Source organism: Oncorhynchus masou, chromosome 18 (genome assembly GCF_036934945.1).
Source record: "Oncorhynchus masou masou isolate Uvic2021 chromosome 18, UVic_Omas_1.1, whole genome shotgun sequence".
Lineage (NCBI taxonomy): Eukaryota > Metazoa > Chordata > Actinopteri > Salmoniformes > Salmonidae > Oncorhynchus > Oncorhynchus masou.
The window spans coordinates 55,819,325-55,838,032 of record NC_088229.1 but is presented as its reverse complement, the minus strand read 5'-3'; the positions used below and the strand labels follow the sequence as shown (position 1 = coordinate 55,838,032).

Sequence of the window (18,708 nt, the reverse complement as noted above, 5' to 3'; positions counted from 1 at the left end):
GGATCCACTTTTTTTTATACCTTATAGCCAGAACCTCCATCAGAAGCTAGCCATCAGACGCTAACCAACTAATTAGCTACTAGCTATTTAGTCATTGCCAGTCACTGCTAGCGGCCTTTACCCTTTGCACAGACACCACCTGTTTTTGTTTTTGCCTGGATAATACTTGCCAGCCTGCCAGCATCGGACTGTTTTCTCCACTACAACGCCGGATTCCTGCCAAAAGCCCTGGACCTTTACTCCTGATCATCACAGCTAGCTAGTGACCCAGCCCCGAAGCTAGCCCTGAGCCAGACCCACCTCCCGGCCTACTCAGTGATCACCTCCTGGACCCTACCCCAACACGGATTGAATCCTCTACTCCACCGGATCCTTGCCGTAAGCTCCGGTCCTTTACATCGGATCATGGTTGCTACCGAGTGGCTATAGTGGATAACGCCCATGCCCGGAAGCTAGCACCAGTTAGCCGTGAGCCAGGTGCATCTCCCGGCTAGAAAACAAAATTACTACAACTACAATACCTCTTTCGCCATCTGGCCCAGATCCTTTGTCGACACGGCTCCCCGCCATACCACCATGACTGGTCAGCTATCCTCTGTGCCCTCAACCGGCCTTTGCCGGACGTCGGAGCAGAAGCTACTACTAACCCCGGCCTGCTAACTTTAATCGCTGTGTCTCCCTCGTGCTAGCGCAACTACCCCGCGGCTTCCCTGCTCCATCTATTGCTGTTCACTGGACCCTATGATCACTTTGCTACATAGCTGATGCCTGCTGGACTGTTCATTAATCACGGTACTCCATTTAGTTTATTTTTATTTATCGAACTCAGGCCCTGTGTGTAGCTAACCGACCCTCTCTGCCCATTCATCGCCATTTTCCGTTGTGTTAATGTCTTAGCTGATTGAGGTGACTTCACCCAGCATAACTAGCGGGTCCGGAGATGCAACCTCTCTTATCATCACTCAGTGCCTGGGCTTACCTCCCTTGTACCAGCACCCCACCATACCCATGTCTGTACATTATGCCCTAAACCTATTCTACCATGCCCAGAAATCTGCTCCTTTTATTCTCTGTCCCCAACGCACTAGACAACCAGTTTTGATAGCCTTTAGCCGTATCCTCATCCTACTCCTCCTCTGTTCCTCGGGTGATGTGGAGGTTAACCCAGGCCCTGCGTGTCCCCAGGCACTCTCATTTGTTGAAAAATCCTTGGTTTCATGCATGTTAACATCAGAAGCCTCCTCCCCAAGTTTGTTTTACTCACTGCTTTAGCACACTACACCAACCCTGATGGCCTTGCCATGTCTGAATCATGGCTGAGGAAGGTCACCAAAAATTCTGAGAATTCCATACCCAACTACAACATTTTCTGTCAAGATAGAACTGCCAAAGGGGGAGGAGTTGCAATCTACTCCAGAGATAGCCTACAAAGTTCTGTCATACTTTCCAGGTCTATGTCCAAACAGTTTGAGCGTCTAATTTTAAAAATGAATCTCTCCAGAAATAAGTCTCTCACTGTTGCCGCCTGTTATAGACCCACCTCAGGTCCCAGCTGTGCCCTGGACACCATATGTGAATTGATTGCCCCAAATCTATCTTCAGAATTCGTTCTGTTATGTGACCTAAACTGGGATATGCTTAACAACCCCGGCAGTCCTACAATCTAAGCTAGATGCCTTCAATCTCACACAAATTATCAAGGAACCCACCAGGTACAACCCTAAATCCATAAACATGGGCACCCTCATAGATATTATCCTGACCAACTTGTCCTCCAAATACACCTCTGCTGTTTTCAATCAGGATCTCAGCGATCACACTCAGCCTCATTGCCTGCATCCACTATAGGTCTGCGGTCAAGTGACCACCCCTCATCACTGTCAAACGCTCCCTAAAACACTTCTGTGAGCAGGCCTTTCTAATCGACCTGGCCTGGGTATCCTGGAAGGATATTGACCTCATCCCGTCAGTCGAGGATGCGTGGTCGTTCTTTAAAAGTAATTTCCTCACTTTAAAAGTAATTTCCTACTTCTCAGACAGAGTTCAGTGTGTCAAATCGGAGGGCCTGTTGTCCGGACCTCTGGCAGTCTATGGGGTACCGCAGGGTTCAATTCTCGGACTGACTCTTTTCTCTGTATACATCAACAATGTCGCTCTTGCTGCGGGTTATTCCCTGATCCACCTCTACACAGATGACACCATTCTGTATACATCTGGCCCTTCCTTGGACACTTTGTTAACTAACCTCCAAACGAGCTTCAATGCCATACAACACTCCTTCAGTGGTCTCCAACTGCTTTTAAATGCTAGTAAAAAACAAATGCACGCTTTTCAACCGTTCGCTGCCCACACCCGCCTTCCCGACTAGCATCACTACTCTGGACGGTTCTAACTTAGAATATGTGGACAACTACAAATACTTAGGTGTCTGGCTAGCTAGACTGTAAACTCTCCTTCCAGACTCATATTAAACGTCTCCAATCCAAAATGAAATCTAGAATCAGCTTCCTGTTTCGCAACAAAGTCTCCTTCACTCACGCCGCCAAACATACCCTCGTAAAACTGACTATCCTACCGATCCTCGACTTCGGCGATGTCATTTACAAAATAGCTTCCAATACTCTACTCAGCAAACTGGATGCAGTCTACCACAGTGCCATCTGTTTTGTTACCAAAACCCCTTATACCACCCACCACTGCGACCTGTATGCTCTAGGTTGTCCATATGAACTTCGGCTATAGAGTAGCACCGTTTTTTGACACTTCTGGCTCCAAAGTGATTAGCCACTGATTGGTCAGTCTCCTCCAATAGCTTCATGAAGATGTACGTGAGGAGAAGGTGGTTTGTTGAAACATGCTTGCATGATGTATAACTTCGCTATAGACTTAAAGATTTGTGTTGGCTACCAAAGCTAATGCCTAGGCCTCAGCTCAATGGACCAATGCAGTCCAGAGAGTCACGCTCCCTGGTTTGATACCTGGTGGATCATTTTCTGACAAGCTTAAATATGGTATTTTTCACGTTTTCATAAATTCTTAGAATGTTTGGGAATAATATATTCTAAGGGCTTTTGTGACAATTCTACAATTCTACAGCAGCTACAGAGTTGGAAAGGGGCTGTGCGTTTGGACAATTTAATAGACACTGCAGTAAATAAAACCTAATAAAAACATTGGTCTGGTCCAGTACCGGAGTCTACGCAGACCGGTGCGCCATAGCCAATCAGAGCTACAGTAGGCTTTTGTAAAAAACAAGCCATTTGCCACTCAGGCCTGCCATCATTCACTTTGAACTGGACTGTGTGTTTAAAGGCAGTTGCAACAGCACTACTTTACATCCTTAGAACGCATTCGCCAAAAGCCACAAAATTCACCCGAATGGGTTTCTGCAAATATGTCAATACCACAGGAGTCCTTTTAGATTTGGGAACTTTACAGTCCCATTGATCAAACAACAATGAAAAGGTAAGCTCCCTCTCCCTCAGTTATGCACCTCAACAACAAGATCAACAACTAATGCTAGCCAGAGCAAGATGAGCTGAAATCTAACGAAGGAACATTAAATAAACCCTCTCAAACCTTTTCGCTAGCTGGCCGTCAAAATTGCTCTGATGTACGATGGGGAATTGTAGCCTACTCCTCCTTCTGCAGCTTTCCTGACAAAAACCCATAATTCAAATAATGATTGTACCATTATACAATACATAGTCAGCCACATATTACACATAGCAGAAAAAAATACTGATTCAAGATATCTTTGGTACATAAATGGTCTAGCCTAAATCAAAAATTGGCAGATTTAGCCTACATTTACAGTGAATTTGTTTTAGATTTGGAATAGCCTAGTAATAGGGTATTTTTTTGAAATGTCATCATTAATAGACTGACACATTACCTTTAATTAAAGAATATCTCTCCACCATGAGTTTCCATCTACTTCCCTCTCTCCTTCATTGCTTTCAACTCAATTCAAATCAATTCAAATGGGCTTTATTGGCATGGGAAACATATGGTGACATTGCCAAAGCAAGCGAAATAGATAATAAACAAAAGTGAAATAAACAATAACATTTTTACAGTAAACATCAAACTCACAAGTTTCAAAGAAATAGGCACATTTAAAATGTCGTATTATAGCTATGTCCAGTGTTATAATTATGTACAAAAGTAAATATGGGTTGTATTTACAATGGTGTTTGTTCTTCACTGGTTGCCCTTTCAGAGAGATGTCAACAGTTTCATTAAATATGTTTCTATTGATGTTCCCAAACAGATTTCACTTGGTTTCCCAAATTAAGCACTTGGTAGCAGCAGGAACACAGTTGGTCAGCCCATGGCATTCAGAGTTTGAGTGGTATATCACCTGTGATGCAGCGAAATTACCAGAACCGGAGTAGCCTGCCCAACATGAGTGAAAAATGTTCCTGCGGAAAAGTGGCTTCCATTCACTATTCCAATGTATATGGATGACATGTATTTTTAGTCTTGCCCCTGTTGTTGCCTATTTGTTAGCGGGCTATTCTAAATCAAAACGAATTTAATATATTCGTAAAGACGAGATTAAATGGAGAAAAGTCTGATGGGTGAAAATATGATCGCTTGGTGAAAGAACAGCCTGTGCAGCCTGAGGCAAGGAACAGAGTTCGTGTTTCATTTGAGCAGAACAGGTTCTGGCACTTCTCCGTTTTGGACTGTTTTGTTGGATCCGGTACCTCTCGTGACAAGACACAATTTTTAAATTTGAGTTGCCTCTTTGTTAATTATCCTGCCCCCAACAAAAAAAAAACATAATGTGGAAAAGTCGATTTTGCCTGGCCCGAGTTTCTGATTTGCGCAATATTGTAACCTATGTTTGAGACCAACGCGTGGCCTTGGCTTTGTGAGAATTGCGCCAGTATCTCTCACATTACTAGAATGAGATTCACTTTCTATGTTCTTTCTCCCTGTCTGCTCTGGTAGACATGAGCCTGCAGCTCTCATCTCTCCAGCGTTGACCATCATTTATTTCCTTAGAGAACCATAGCCGTGCAAAGGGTTCTGAAGGAACTGCGGCACCCCTGATGAATTGGAATACATTTGCCAAAGTTATAGACTTACTGCTGTCTGTTCAGAAATAAATTAAATCATTCAGAATAGCCTACTACACCATGAAAAGCCCTATAATTTAGCAGCATAGGATCAATAGCTTAAAAAAAAGCCTCGCTGTGGATTGTAGCCCAATAACGAGGCATAGCCTACAATCGGGAACACATGGCAAATATGTCAGGGAAATAAAAACATGCAGACCCAACAGGCCTTTCGCGATATTTCAAATACAATCGATTGCTCACCTGCCTGTAGTTTGTGAGTAAAGCTAGTCCCAGTGACCGTGCGGACACACAGCTACATTCATCTATGGCTATCTATCGACCCGTTTCTCGTGAAATAATCCTATGCTAAAATTTGCCGGCTAGAGTAGGTATGTTTGAGGCGGCACATAACTCATTTGTTGTTGACAGTGGCATAGTATGCTGTCTCATTGTACTTTAAACTTCCATTTGATCTCATTTAGTTTCTTAATCAAAGACAATCGCTGTTGAAAGCGCAGCATTTTGCTTTTTTTATTTTGACTAAGGCTTTGATTTCGCTGTTCCACTTATGACAATCTACAGCCCACATGGTAGTTTGGCAACCTGTAGGCTATTTTGGATACTGTTACTCGCAAGTTAGACACCGATCCTGTCTACCGATATTTGTGTATATATAAATGCATTTTTCATTGGGGCTCTCCTTGATGTATAACGTTTTTTGAAATTGTATTTTTAAATGTTATTGATGGACATTTTGAACTACCGTGGTTTAGGTTGGCCTTAATTGGTGATGTTGCTCACTGGTGGTCCTCAGTAACATTCACTTTATCTTGGACTCCACTACGACATTGGAGTCTAAAACTATCACTCTTCTCTTCTAATTCCACTCTTGTTAAATCGTTGCACTACCTGAAGAGTTTGGTCCCATGGTTCGTGTGCTTAATTGTATATATCCAAAATGCTAGTTGTCCATTTGTATACTGTTATTTAATTTAATTTAATAATTTACCAAGACAGGGGATGACCCTTTTCATAGCCTACTGGTTCATTTAGAATGTTTCTCATTATCTCAGCCATGTGGCAGCACCTAGTGGGCTTCACATTATGGCCATTGAACATTATGTTGGCATTATCCAAAGATTCTTGTGCTCTGTTTCTGTTTCTCTAAAGTTTTTTAAATGTATTATTCAGATGTTGTTTTTTCATGCTGCTCCTTTCTCTCTTTTCCTTTTTCTTCATTTGACGTTTGAGATTTCCAGTCAGACTGGTGACATGGAACTCTTACGCATATGGAAATGGACAACTTTTTTAAACAACTTGGATATTCCATCTATTGATATGGACATGAGTAAAGTTCTGGACAACCCTCTGCACCTAGATGAGATAACCAAGGGTCTAAAGTTAAATGCAAAGTGGCAAGGACCTGACGGTCGTTTCGGAAACGACCACCTATGGGAAGTTTGCCAGTTTTAAGGATCTCGTTATTTTCAAACCTCTCCAATAAACAAAATCAAGACAAACGGGCAGTGAACTTGAACTGAGGAGGCCCTTCGTAGGGTTAACTCCACATCCTCATGTGCTCGATTGAGTTGAATTCAGTTCAAGGTCTTTTGCACAGAATTCACTACGCCAACGAAAAACATACAAAATGTCTCCCTGACACAAATTACACGTGATAGATGTTCAATCACTTTCGGCACACCACATCCATGATGTTTTATTCATGTTCTAAGCTTTCTGAGTATTGGCCATCCTTTTTTAATACTCTCTCTAAAATTCTGGATATCGACCTGCAGCCTTGTCCTTTGATAGCTATTGGAGTTCTGTCATTGTTGCCTAGTCTCACTAAAAGTAAAGCAAATGCTGCAGTGTTTGTTTCCCTCATAGCCCACCGGAAGTTCTCACTTAATTGCAAATCCTCCAAACCTCCCACTGTATCAGCCTGGTTGAAAGATCTCATGTCTTTTATACACTTTTTTTTATACAGCATTTTGAAATACTTTGAGAGGTTGTACTGATGACTTTTTATTGAGATGGCTGCCTTAAATTTCCTTTTTTGAACAGTTGCCTTCTATTGATCGGGGGTAAGAATTCTGGCCACAAAAAGAGGGTGTGGGAGGGAAGGGACAGTATGTTGTGATATTAATTTTTATTTTTGTGTATATGTATGTATGTATGTACAGTTGAAGTTGGAAGTTTACATACACTTCGGTTGGAATTATTGAAACTCGTTTTTCAACCACTCCACATATTTCTTGTTAACAAACTATAGTTTTGGCAAGTCGGTAAGGACATCTACTTTGTGCATTATACCAGTAATTTTTCCAACAATTGTTTACAGACAGATTTTTTCACTTATAACTCACTGTATCACAATTCCGGTGGGTCAGAAGTTTACATACACTAAGTTGACTGTGCCTTTAAACAGCTTGGAAAATTCAGAAAATTATGTCATGGCTTTAGAAGCTTCTGGTAGGCTAATTGACATAATTTGAGTCAATTGGAGGTGTACCTGTGGATGTATTTCAAGGCCTACCTTCAAACTCAGTGCCTCTTTGCTGACATCATGGGAAAATCAAAAGAAATGAGCCAAGACCTCAGAAAAACAATTGTAGACCACCACAAGTCTGGTTCATCCTTGGGAGCAATTTCCAAACGCCTGAAGGTACCACATTCATCTGTACAAACAATAGTACACAAGTATAAACACCATGGGACCACGCAGCCGTCATACCTCTCAGGAAGGAGATGCGTTCTCTCCTAGTGATGAACGTACTTTTGTGCGAAAAGTGCAAATAATCCCAGAACAACTGCAAAGGACCTTGTGAAGATGCTGGAGGAAACAGGTACAGAAGTATCTATATCCACAGTAAAACGAATAACCTGAAACGACATAACCTGAAAGGCCGCTCAGCAAGGAAGAGGCCACTGCTCCAGAACCACCATAAAAAAGCCAGACTATGGTTTGCAACTACACATGGGGACAAAGATCATACTTTTGGAGAAATGTCCACTGGTCTGATGAAACAAAAATATACCTGTTTGGCCATAATGACCATCGTTATGTTTGGAGGAAAATTGGGGAGGCTTGCAAGCTGAAGAACACTATCCCAACCGTGAAGCACGGGGGTGGCAGAATCATGTTGTGTGGGTGCTTTGCTGCAGGAGGGACTGGTGCACTTCACAAAATAGATGGCATAATGAGGTAGGGAAAATTATGTGGATATATTGAAGCAACATCTCAAGACATCAGTCAGGAAGTTAAAGCTTGGTCGCAAATGGGTCTTCCAAATGGACAATGAACCCAAGCATACTTCCAAAGTTGTGGCAAAATGGCTTAAGGACAACAAAGTCAAGGTATTGGAGTGGCCATCACAAAGCCGGAACTGAAAAAGCGTGTGCGAGCAAGGAGGCCTAGCTACCTGATTCAGTTACACCAGCTCTGTCAGGAGGAATGGGCCAAAATTCACCCAACTTATTTGTGGAAGGCTACACAAAATGTTTGACCCAAATTAAACAATTTAAAGGCAATGTTACCAAATAATAATTGAGTGTTTCTCAACTTCTGACCCACTGGGAATGTGAGGGAAGAATAAAAGCTGAAATAAATCATTTTTACTCAGATTAAATGTCAGGAACTGTGAAAAACTGAGTTTAAATGTATTTGGCTAAGGTGTATATAAACTTCAGACTTCAACTGTATGTGTACATATGTGCATATAAATGTATATATATATATATATTTATTTTTTTACATGTATTTAATTATGTATATATACACTGCTTTTGATGTTAAGGGAAGGGATGTTTCAATAGGTACAGGGGATAAAAGGATGTACCTGTTACATTTGTAATTTTGTATTCCTTTATATGTCCAACAAACAAACAAAAAATATCAAAAAGAATCCAGCTCCCTACACAGCAGCGATGCATACCCCTGGGCAACAGTGGGACCACCCACACAACCTGGCACTTGGGCAGATTGCCCACACGATGAATGCTGCTGATGTCCGCCTGGATGATCCAAAGGGTCTCCGCAGATTCTCCATCCTTGCCAGCTCAATGGTGAGTGTCTGGATCTCACAGACCTAGCGAATTGGCTCCAGATCGAGTCAGAGTGTCAGGGCAGGGCACAAGCGAACCAGAGAGGCGTGAGCGTTTGCCCACAGAAGAGATGGGGCACTAACGCTCTCCACGGAACCGACCAGAGTCCACCCTGGGGAAAGCCAGCCTCGCCACTTCGACATAAGTTTAAGGACTAGCTCCAGCCCTACTCTACGTACTCCTAGACGAGGAGGAGCGCTGCACCAGATGTGACTGATAGCACTCAGCAGAGAAGTGCACCCCCGAGAAACTCTGCAACATCCGTGAGGGACGCCACCTCCACATCCTTCACAAGACCATGACCAGTCCCCTTGTCACAGCCCCCAAGAGCACAGCGCGAATGGGACGGCTAAGCTGCAATGGGCAACTGCTCCTCAAGGTGGCCAACTGGTCCCACCCGTCTCATCACAGCCAAAATCGCAGGAGGCAGTGCTCCGTAACCCTAGGAGCACTGGAATTCAGCTGGCTAAAGACCTTGCACCTTGCAGACCAGGAGTACACAAGCCAAAGCAAGACAGCCACATGATCAAGACCAAGCCTGGGGACTACAAGGAACCTAGTCTAAGGAACATCGATCGGATCGTAGTCACACCACTGGTCTGATTCAGCCAGCCCATCCCATAAAATGATTTAAAATATGTCCTTTTATTTATTATTTATTTGTACCTTTTATTTAACTATGCAAGTCAGTTAAGAAGAAATTCTTATTTACAATGACAGCCTACATACAAACAGATACGGTATATTTAGTTACAGTCTTGCTATCTTTAGCTCAGAGCATGTGATCTACTGTAGCACTGGTGCAGCATGGCCATACACAGACACTTATAAGGCATCTTTTATGGCCGCATCTGGAGGAATGTTTAAGCCTTGTGGTAAATCAATGGGATTTTAAATGACCATCCTGATAATAGGATTTATTCATACAACTAATTTCTTTACTTTTCATTTGAGAAACGCTGTGTCGTGATGATAGGGAGGTCATTGACACACTGTGTGTAGGCCAGGCGAAACAAAATCTACATTTGAATCCATTTTAAATCCAGGCTGCAACACAACGAAAGTCAAGCGGTGTCAATACTTTTTGAACTTGGACTCAAAGGACCATTCAGTCACTGTCCCAATAGTTTTGGAGAATTGCATTGAATTGATTGCTCTTGAAGGCAGTGTTCCCAATATGATGTCACTCTTTCAAGACATACGAAAGAGTGACATCATATTGGGAACACTGCCTTCAAGAGCAATCGAAAGCAATCAATCCAATGCAATTCTCCAAAACTATTGGGAAAGTGACTGAATGGTCCTTTGAGTCCAAGTTCTTTTAATTTGGACCGGCAGCTGTTAAAAGCCCTCTCCCCCTCAGCTCGAGTTGATTACATTTATGGCCAGTCTGCTGCGTGAGGAAGGGCTCTCTCTGCCTTGGAGGTGTGAAGTGTCTGTTTACAGGTCACGCCTTTGACCTCTCAAGGGACCTTCCACCCACTAATCAGCCCCCCTTGACCTTGCCCACCTTGGCCTTGAGCCAATAGGAACTTTAGGCCGGGACTGATGTAATAGTCAGCCCATATCATACAATTATTTTAAATATGTACATAGAAACAGATACGGTAGATTTAGTTGCCGTCTTGCTATCTTTAGCTAAGAGCATGTGATCTGGTGCAACATGGCCATACACAGACACTTCGATGGTGTCTTTTATGGCCGCATCTGGAGGACGATTAAGCCTTGTGGTAAATCAATGGGATTTCAAACGACAGTCCTGGTGATAGGATTTATGAATCCTACATCGGGGAGGCAGACATCTCTCCTGGTCTGTTGCCCTAACGACAACAAAATGTGCCACTGTCCCAATGCCTTTGGAGCTCACTGTGAGTTTCCATGGAGAGAGCCTTGACAGAAACAAGACAGATAAGGAGGTAAAGTGTAAACCTAGAATGGGGAGTCCCTTGACTTATTCCACATTTTGTTGTGTTACAGCCTGAATTCAAAATTGATTCAATATTATTTTTCCCTCAGCCGTCGACACACAATACCCCATAATGAGAAAGTGAAAACAGATTTTTTGAATTTTTTGAAAATGTATAGATTTTTTTTTTTTAAAGAAATATCTAATTTACATAAGTATTCACACCCCTGAGTCAATACTTTGTAGAAGCACCCTTGGCAGCAATGACAAGAGTGTGTCTTTCTGGGTAAGACTATTTAATTGCTTTCCACAACTGGATTGTGCAACATTTCCCCTTTATTCCTTTTCCAAATTCATCAAGCTCTGTCAAATTGATTGTTGATCATTGCTAGACAACCATTTTCTTGCCATAGTTTTTCAAGTATATTTATGTCAAAATTGTAACTCAGCCACTCAGGAACATTCACTGTCTTCTTGGTTAGCAATTCCAGTGTAGCTTTGCCCTTGTGTTTAAGGTTATTGTCCTTGAAAGGTGAATTCATCTCCCAGTGTCTGGTGCAAAGCAGTCTGAACCAGGGTTCCCTCTAGGATTTTGCCTCTGCTTAACTCCATTCTCTTTATTTTTTATGCTGAAAAACTTCCCAATCCTTAATGATTACAAGTATACCCATAACACGATGTAGCCACCACTATGCTTGAAAATGTGGAGAGTGTGATGTATTCTACTGGATTCGCCCCAAACAAAAGACTTTGTATTCAGGACAGAATGGTTTTTGCAGTATTACTTTAGTGTCTTGTTTCAAACAGGATGTATGTTTTGGAATATTTGTTAGTCTGTAGAGGATTGCTTCTTTTCAGTCTGTCAATTGGGGTGGCAGGATAGCCTAGTGGTTAGAGCATTGGACTTAGTAACTGAAAGGTTGCAAGTTCAAATCCCTGAGCTGACAAGGTACAAATCTTTCATTCTGCCCCTGAACAGGCAATTAACCCACTGTTCCTAGGCTGTCATTGAAAACAAGAATTTGTTCTTAACTGACTTGCCTGGTTAAATAAAAATTAGGTTAGTATTGTGGAATAACTACAATGTTGTTGATTCGTCTTCATTTTTCTCCTATCACAGCCGTTAAACTCTGTAATTGAGCAGTTTCATTCCTTTTCAGCAACTGAATTAGGAACGATGACCGCATCTTTGTAGTGACTGTGTGCGCTGATACTCCAGCCAAAATGTCATTAATAACATCACCATGTTCAAAGAGATAATCAATGTCTGCTTTTTAAATGTTTACCCATCTACCAATAGGTGCCCTTCTTTGCGAGACATTGGAAAACCTCCCTGGTCTTTGTGGTTGAATCTGTGTTTGAAATTCACTGCTCGACTGAGGACCTTACATATAATTGTATTTGCAGGGCACAGAGATGAGGTAGTCATTCAAAATCATGTTAAACACGTATTGCACACAGAGTGAGTCCAAGCAACTAATTAAGTAAAACATTTTCCTGAACTTATTTAGGTTTGCCATTTCCCAAGACATTTGAGCATTTCCTTTTTTAATAATTATGACATTATGGGATATTGTGTGTAGGCCAGCGAATCAAAATCAAAATTTTAATAAATTTTAAATCCAGGCTGTAACACAACAAAAAGTCAAGCGGTGTCAATACTTGTTGAAGGCACTGTATGTCTTGAAAGAGTGACATCATATTGAGAGAATGCCTTCAAAAGCAATCAATTCAATGCAATGCAATATGGCCCAAAAATTGTAATAGTGTCAAGAGGTGGAATAACAATGTTTTTAGAGTGCCAACCTTTTTCTTTTTATGGTTTCAGGAAGTGCATTGCACAAGCCATGTTGAGGAAAACAAAATAAAGATGTACAGGAAACATGAGAGAGGATGATGAAGAGTTCATTTTGCTGCCATAATGTTTTGCAAAGATGAAAGGAATTATGGCCAACAAACTGTCATCTCAACATTTAATTTGACATTTTAGCAGGAGCTATTATCCTGAGGGTTAAGTGCCTTGCAGAAGGGCATGTCAACAGATTTGTCACATAGTTGGCTCAGGGATTCAACCCAGCAACCTTTCGGTTACTGGCCCTAAGCTCTTAACGACTAGGCTACCTCCAACCCTTTGCTATCTACCTATCTCTCTGCTTACGTTGAAAGCAGACCTGTCAAGTTTTTGAGAGAGGAGTTGGGAAAGAGTGGGATGAGAAACTAGTTCAAATAGGAAGTGTTGGACTATATATTTTTGAAAAAGTACAGATGAAAGATCTTAATTTGAGCCAGTTTGCTACAGCAGGAAAATAATCCTGCAACAACAGGAAAAAAATAATTATTTTATTGATTGTAATTAATGGACAGATTTGTCGGGGTTGATACATTTTCACGAGGGACATTTCTGACATTTCTAAGTGGATATTACTAACTTCAGAAGCCTTTTTAAACCTCAAATACACTACAAGATCCTACATCTGCAGAGACAGAAGGAGGATTAGATCATGATTTATAGCAAATTATATTGCAAGTTGGACACGATAAAACCGTATATGCCGGCGCGATATCATATTAATGTGGATGGAGTAATGTAGATGAGGAAAAAGGTTAGAGGTGAAGTCGGGATATTTTTAACTGGGAGAAGGGGGAAGAGAGAGATCCGTGATAAAAAGAAAGAAATGGTCTTGTGGTTACCTAATAATGGAACGACACAGAAATGCAAGACCCCCCCAAGGCATTGATAAGTAGTTTGAATGACAAACGGGTACAATATACACAGAGTAGATTGTTCTGTATCCTGAGTAGCTAAAGTGACAGGCAGAAAAGCTGCCCTGATGTATGTCAATTGTTTATGAATGATTATAAACTACATAAATACTTGGTGCAAATTGGTATTTCCTGTTGTTTTTTTTACTCTTTATGGCAGAAGTTTGTTATTAAACTGTAATGTATTTTCACATTTTCAGTGTATTTTCATACTGAAATAAACTGTTTGTATCTGTCCTTCCATATGATATTATATTTAGAGTTTTTTTTTCTTTTCTGGTAAGCCTAATGTACAGGAACCCGTCAATCAGGGAGGGTGGTGGTTATTTGAGCTGTGCAGTCAAAGGTTAGCGGTTGAGTGAGGACGGGGCCAAGAAAGGTCTAAGATGGGGGCGGGGGTTTCAGACGTGGCAAGAGGATATCACATCTATCTTAAGGCCCGACCACCGGTAAATTCAGGGTGAAAAAGGATGGCTCTGGGAGAACGAGAGTAGATGGAAGGAGGTGAAAGTTTATGGGTGTTACAGTGGTCACCGTTTCATAGGTGACAGACGGTAGGACAGGAGTCTGGACATCTTGGAAATGTGGTAATAGGCCTTCACAAAGGTAAGGAGCTGTGGGAGCTTCAAAACTTAGTAGTGCTTAATGTGTATTACATTTCAAGACTTCATAGACTGTCATTGAAGACTCACACCGTGTAAAAACAGACAGCGATACGTGTCAAAGAAATATAGAGATTTTCTGTCAGAGGAAAAAAGTGGTCGAGCAGCGACGACAGAAAGACAAGGCCAACCGCCCTGTCTTGAAATCAACATGGTGTCTTTAAAACTCATCTCCCTCTCACATTCGGGTTTTCTAGTCCCTCTCTCAGGTTACCGTCAGCGTTGTGATTTACGGTAACACTTGGTCAACGTGGATGTTAAAAAGGAGGACAGATCGCTCCTCAGAGGAGAGGAAGCCAACCATATATTGAAATCTGCCATAGACACACATCACTAAATATAGTGCTTGAAGTTTTATGACACGATTGAAGTCATGACATACCCAAAAGTTATTGCGTTACTAAGTGTCGGTCTGACTTTGATAGGTAGGGAAAGTTGGGATTCAAACGCCGTGATGCTACCAAGCTTATTTTCGTTATGTTGTCATCAGCTACATGACATTATCACAAACAACAGTATATTTCCCAACTTTCCGACAGTCCTGCCAAGTAACCAGGAAATGAAATATTCCAAGACAGGTATTATTCCCAAAGTGTGCCTTCCCTCGCATGCACTTGTGTATAAATCAAAGGTCTGGTGCGAAACCAGCTAGCAAATGTGGAACAAAAACAAATGAAAGTAAACCTTGAAAGAAAATGTTTTTGTGTTTTTCAGGACAGGTGCAGAAAATGTGTGAATATCGGTGAGGTATAGGCTTTTGTATGAGCTGTAATATTTGGAAAAAACTGAGGAGCGATTAAAATAAACATACTTCTGGACACGTAACTAGTAGCCTGAATTGACATAAGTGTTATGGCCACATATCAGATAGTAAATTATAGAGTAGATAGTGTTGCAATCCATTGGTTGTGATGTCAGCTCAATTCGTTACATTTCTAAGTCTCATACAAATACAATTTCTGGGTTTGTCATGGTATCAATATATCAGAGCTTATAGTCAACATTTTGTATGTGTTTTTTTTTGTTTTTTTACCTTTTGAGGGGGCATATATCTGTATGAAATCACAGAATGCACCTTGCACAGAACTGTACTATTCATATATATATATATTTTTTTACAAAACTTCCCCCTGATACTGTACAATTTATTTGATCAAACTTAACGGCTGCTGAGTTTTCCATAGTAAAGCCATCACATATGATAATTTATTTCCCATGTGCAAGAGCCTGCACTTTTAAACTTGTACACATCATCAGTTTCCTAGGGCATATGTAAGCGACACATCGCTTATGACTGCATCTCCTGATTAGCTCATCTGATTCTGAACACATGCATTTGGTCACCCTATAGTGTCATACACCGATAGTAATTATCTGGATCAAGTTCAAGCTGTGCTGCAGTGACGAAACTGAGAGGGCAGTGAGGTTAGACCCCCTGTGTGTGTAGTAATTTCTCTCAGACAAACTAGTCCCTCAAACCACTTCCCTTGCACCTGCCATCTGTTCCTCTCTCCCATCTTCTGACATGACATACAGTATGTGCTAAGCTCTACCTCTACCAATGTGTTGGTCCTCTCCAACCTAAGATATGCAGTACATTTTCACATCAGGTTGTTGCTAGTCTGGTTTAAGAAGTGTACTGTAGCTTACTAACAGTATTATAAATTACATCAGTGTACACTGTTCGGAAATTGCTCTGGCATTGAATGTCATTTTCATTCATATTCAGTGCCTTACGCAGTCATATTAGCTATGCATTGGCTCAAAACAATCACTTTAGAAACTGTTTAGTAAATTGACAACTCAATTTGCTAAATTTCATGAGAAGACAACAATTATGACGGTCAAATAAAGCATTTCTGTGAGGAATTTGGAGATACATCCCACTCCTTTCCCCATATTTGGACAGAGTTCGCTATGAAGTAGTCTCCACTAACAGTAAAGTAACTCTATGGACATTGACGGAAATACATATCAGAATGCATGTTCAACACTGCAACAATATGTCTCCAGTACGCCACTTTTGCAGAACAAATGAACAATTATCTAAATATCTAACAACTATGTCAAACACCCTTTTCGCATTTGACAATTTAGCGCTTTACACCCTCACATCTGAGATATGCATCCTCTAACAGAAACACTTTCCACATACTCAAATGAATGATCCATCAGGTGCATACCTGCATCATCGGCGGCTTCAGGCATGACTATCCCAGTGGCTATCCCAGTGCCTTCTCGTCTCGGGCTGGAAGTCTGAGGGCTTGCTGTGCTTATTCCTTTTATTTCTCTGCCTCTCTCTCTCTCTCTCCCTCTCTCTCTCTCTCTTTTTTTTATTTTATTCAAAGCTCTCCTGGCACTTAAGTCACCCACTCACCAGGGAGGAAGGTAGGGAGAGAGGGGGAGAAAGGGAGAGGCTGTCACTTGAAACCAATGAGGATTCCAAGGAAACGACGTGAGAGGCAAGAGTGATAAGGTGGGGGAGACAAGAGAGGGTGAGAAGGTGGAGTGGTGAAAGGGGTTTATTTTACCAAGGGATCGGTCGACGTATTCAACTTGTGGAATACTTGTCATGTTAGAGGGAAACTATGCTGTGAGCATAGCAACATCTGCTGCTTTTCTAGCACTTTGTCTTGCACCTCGTGTATGTAACCGCTGCCCCAATCATCACCTCTCACACTACCATTACGGGCTCAGACGCACCAATAGCGTTTGCTGGCTGAGAGTGCTTAGCACCTCTGAACGTAATCTGCTAACCCGAATGTTCACCAATTTAACATGTAAAATCAAGTGGAAAATGTTGGCAGTCTGAGGTCTACTGCGGGTGGTCCCTAAAACTAACGTTAGGTCCACATTCGGGGCTATGTGTGCAAGCCTTAAATCACATGCAAAGGGCCTGACCCATAGGCTAAAAAAAAACACCTCTGGGTTATGCTCTTTGTTTTCTTTCCTTTTTCCATTTCTAGTTTGATTTATTTTGTCATTATATTATATCACATTATCTAAAATATAGTGGGGAGGCAGGTAGCCTAGTGGTTAGCGCGTTGGACTAGTAACCGGAAGGTTGCAAGATCCAATCCCCAAATCTGTCGTTGTGCCCCTGAACAAGGCAGTTAACCCACTGTTCCTAGGCCGTCATTTCAAATAATAATTTATACTTAACTGCCTTGCCTAGTTAAAAAAAAGTAAGTATAGTATTTTAATGTACCGTTTATTAAGCAGCCCTTTTTCAAATGCTACACTTGTAATTTCAGTTTACTTCCTGAATTGACGGCCTTCAATTCCAACTGACCCCAACCATGACACATACATGTACGTACTATATTCATTCATTTAGTTCCTATGTTTCATATCAGCGCTATTAATAGCCGGTGAATAAGCATACCCTAACAACTGGCTGGATGACCCCCTCACCACTCCTCCCCCTGATTAAAAATAAACATTTTGTTTGTATGACCATAAAGATTTAACAATATAGAATTCTTAATGACTTTCTTTTCCCCCACTTTTGTTGGCCCATCGACATGGACAATTTAGCCAATCCAGTATTTCCCCCCCCTCCCCAGGCCTTTCTAAATGTACCAATAAGGCTCTCAGAAGCTATATATGCTATAATGGTCAACAGAGCCTGACCATACTGGATAGTGTAACTCTAGAACGGCACACTATCTGACACTTTCCCCTGTCTCCTATTCACTGACATCTAGTGGTTTAAAAGCGGGTCTGAAGGAATGTCTTCATTACTGCTCGTCACCGCCTCCTCAGCTGTGACTCCTCGGCTAGCAGAATGCGACTGGCTTGACAGCTAGTGTCACCGTGGAGACAAGTCCCCTGCTGCTCAGCTCTCGCGTAAATCTGTGAAAGCGACGAGCACGACCGGCCCGGTGGATATAGTTGCAGACAGGGCTGAAATGCACTGAGAAGAAGGGATAGAGAGAATGAGAGAGAGAGGAGAGAGAAGAAAAGTTTGACAGAGGGAGGGACTTGATACCCTTTGTTCAACAGGCAGGGAGGTGGTGGGGTCACTATCAACTAACACCCCAAAGGTCAGTTAGACATTGCTCACTTATGGCCAGATCCGAATCTAATACACATGCGTTAACACGTTGCCTAAATGCATTGGTTTTAATCTGAGATTTGCACTAAAATGTGAGATATGTGCAGAGATTTTACATTTGGGTTTGGCCCTTAAAGGGGATTGCCA

At 41.7% G+C, this 18,708-nt stretch overlaps 1 protein-coding gene across 1 annotated transcript in view; it reads right to left on the bottom strand.

Moving 5' to 3' along the window:
- mybpc2b (myosin binding protein Cb) overlaps positions 1-16,966 on the bottom strand; it is a 49,886-nt gene extending 32,920 nt beyond the window's left edge. The window contains 1 exon segment of the mRNA XM_064923783.1: positions 16,688-16,966. Coding sequence (XP_064779855.1) covers positions 16,688-16,712 — 25 coding nt within the window. The 5' untranslated portion in view covers positions 16,713-16,966.
- Positions 16,967-18,708: the final 1,742 nt, after the last annotated feature.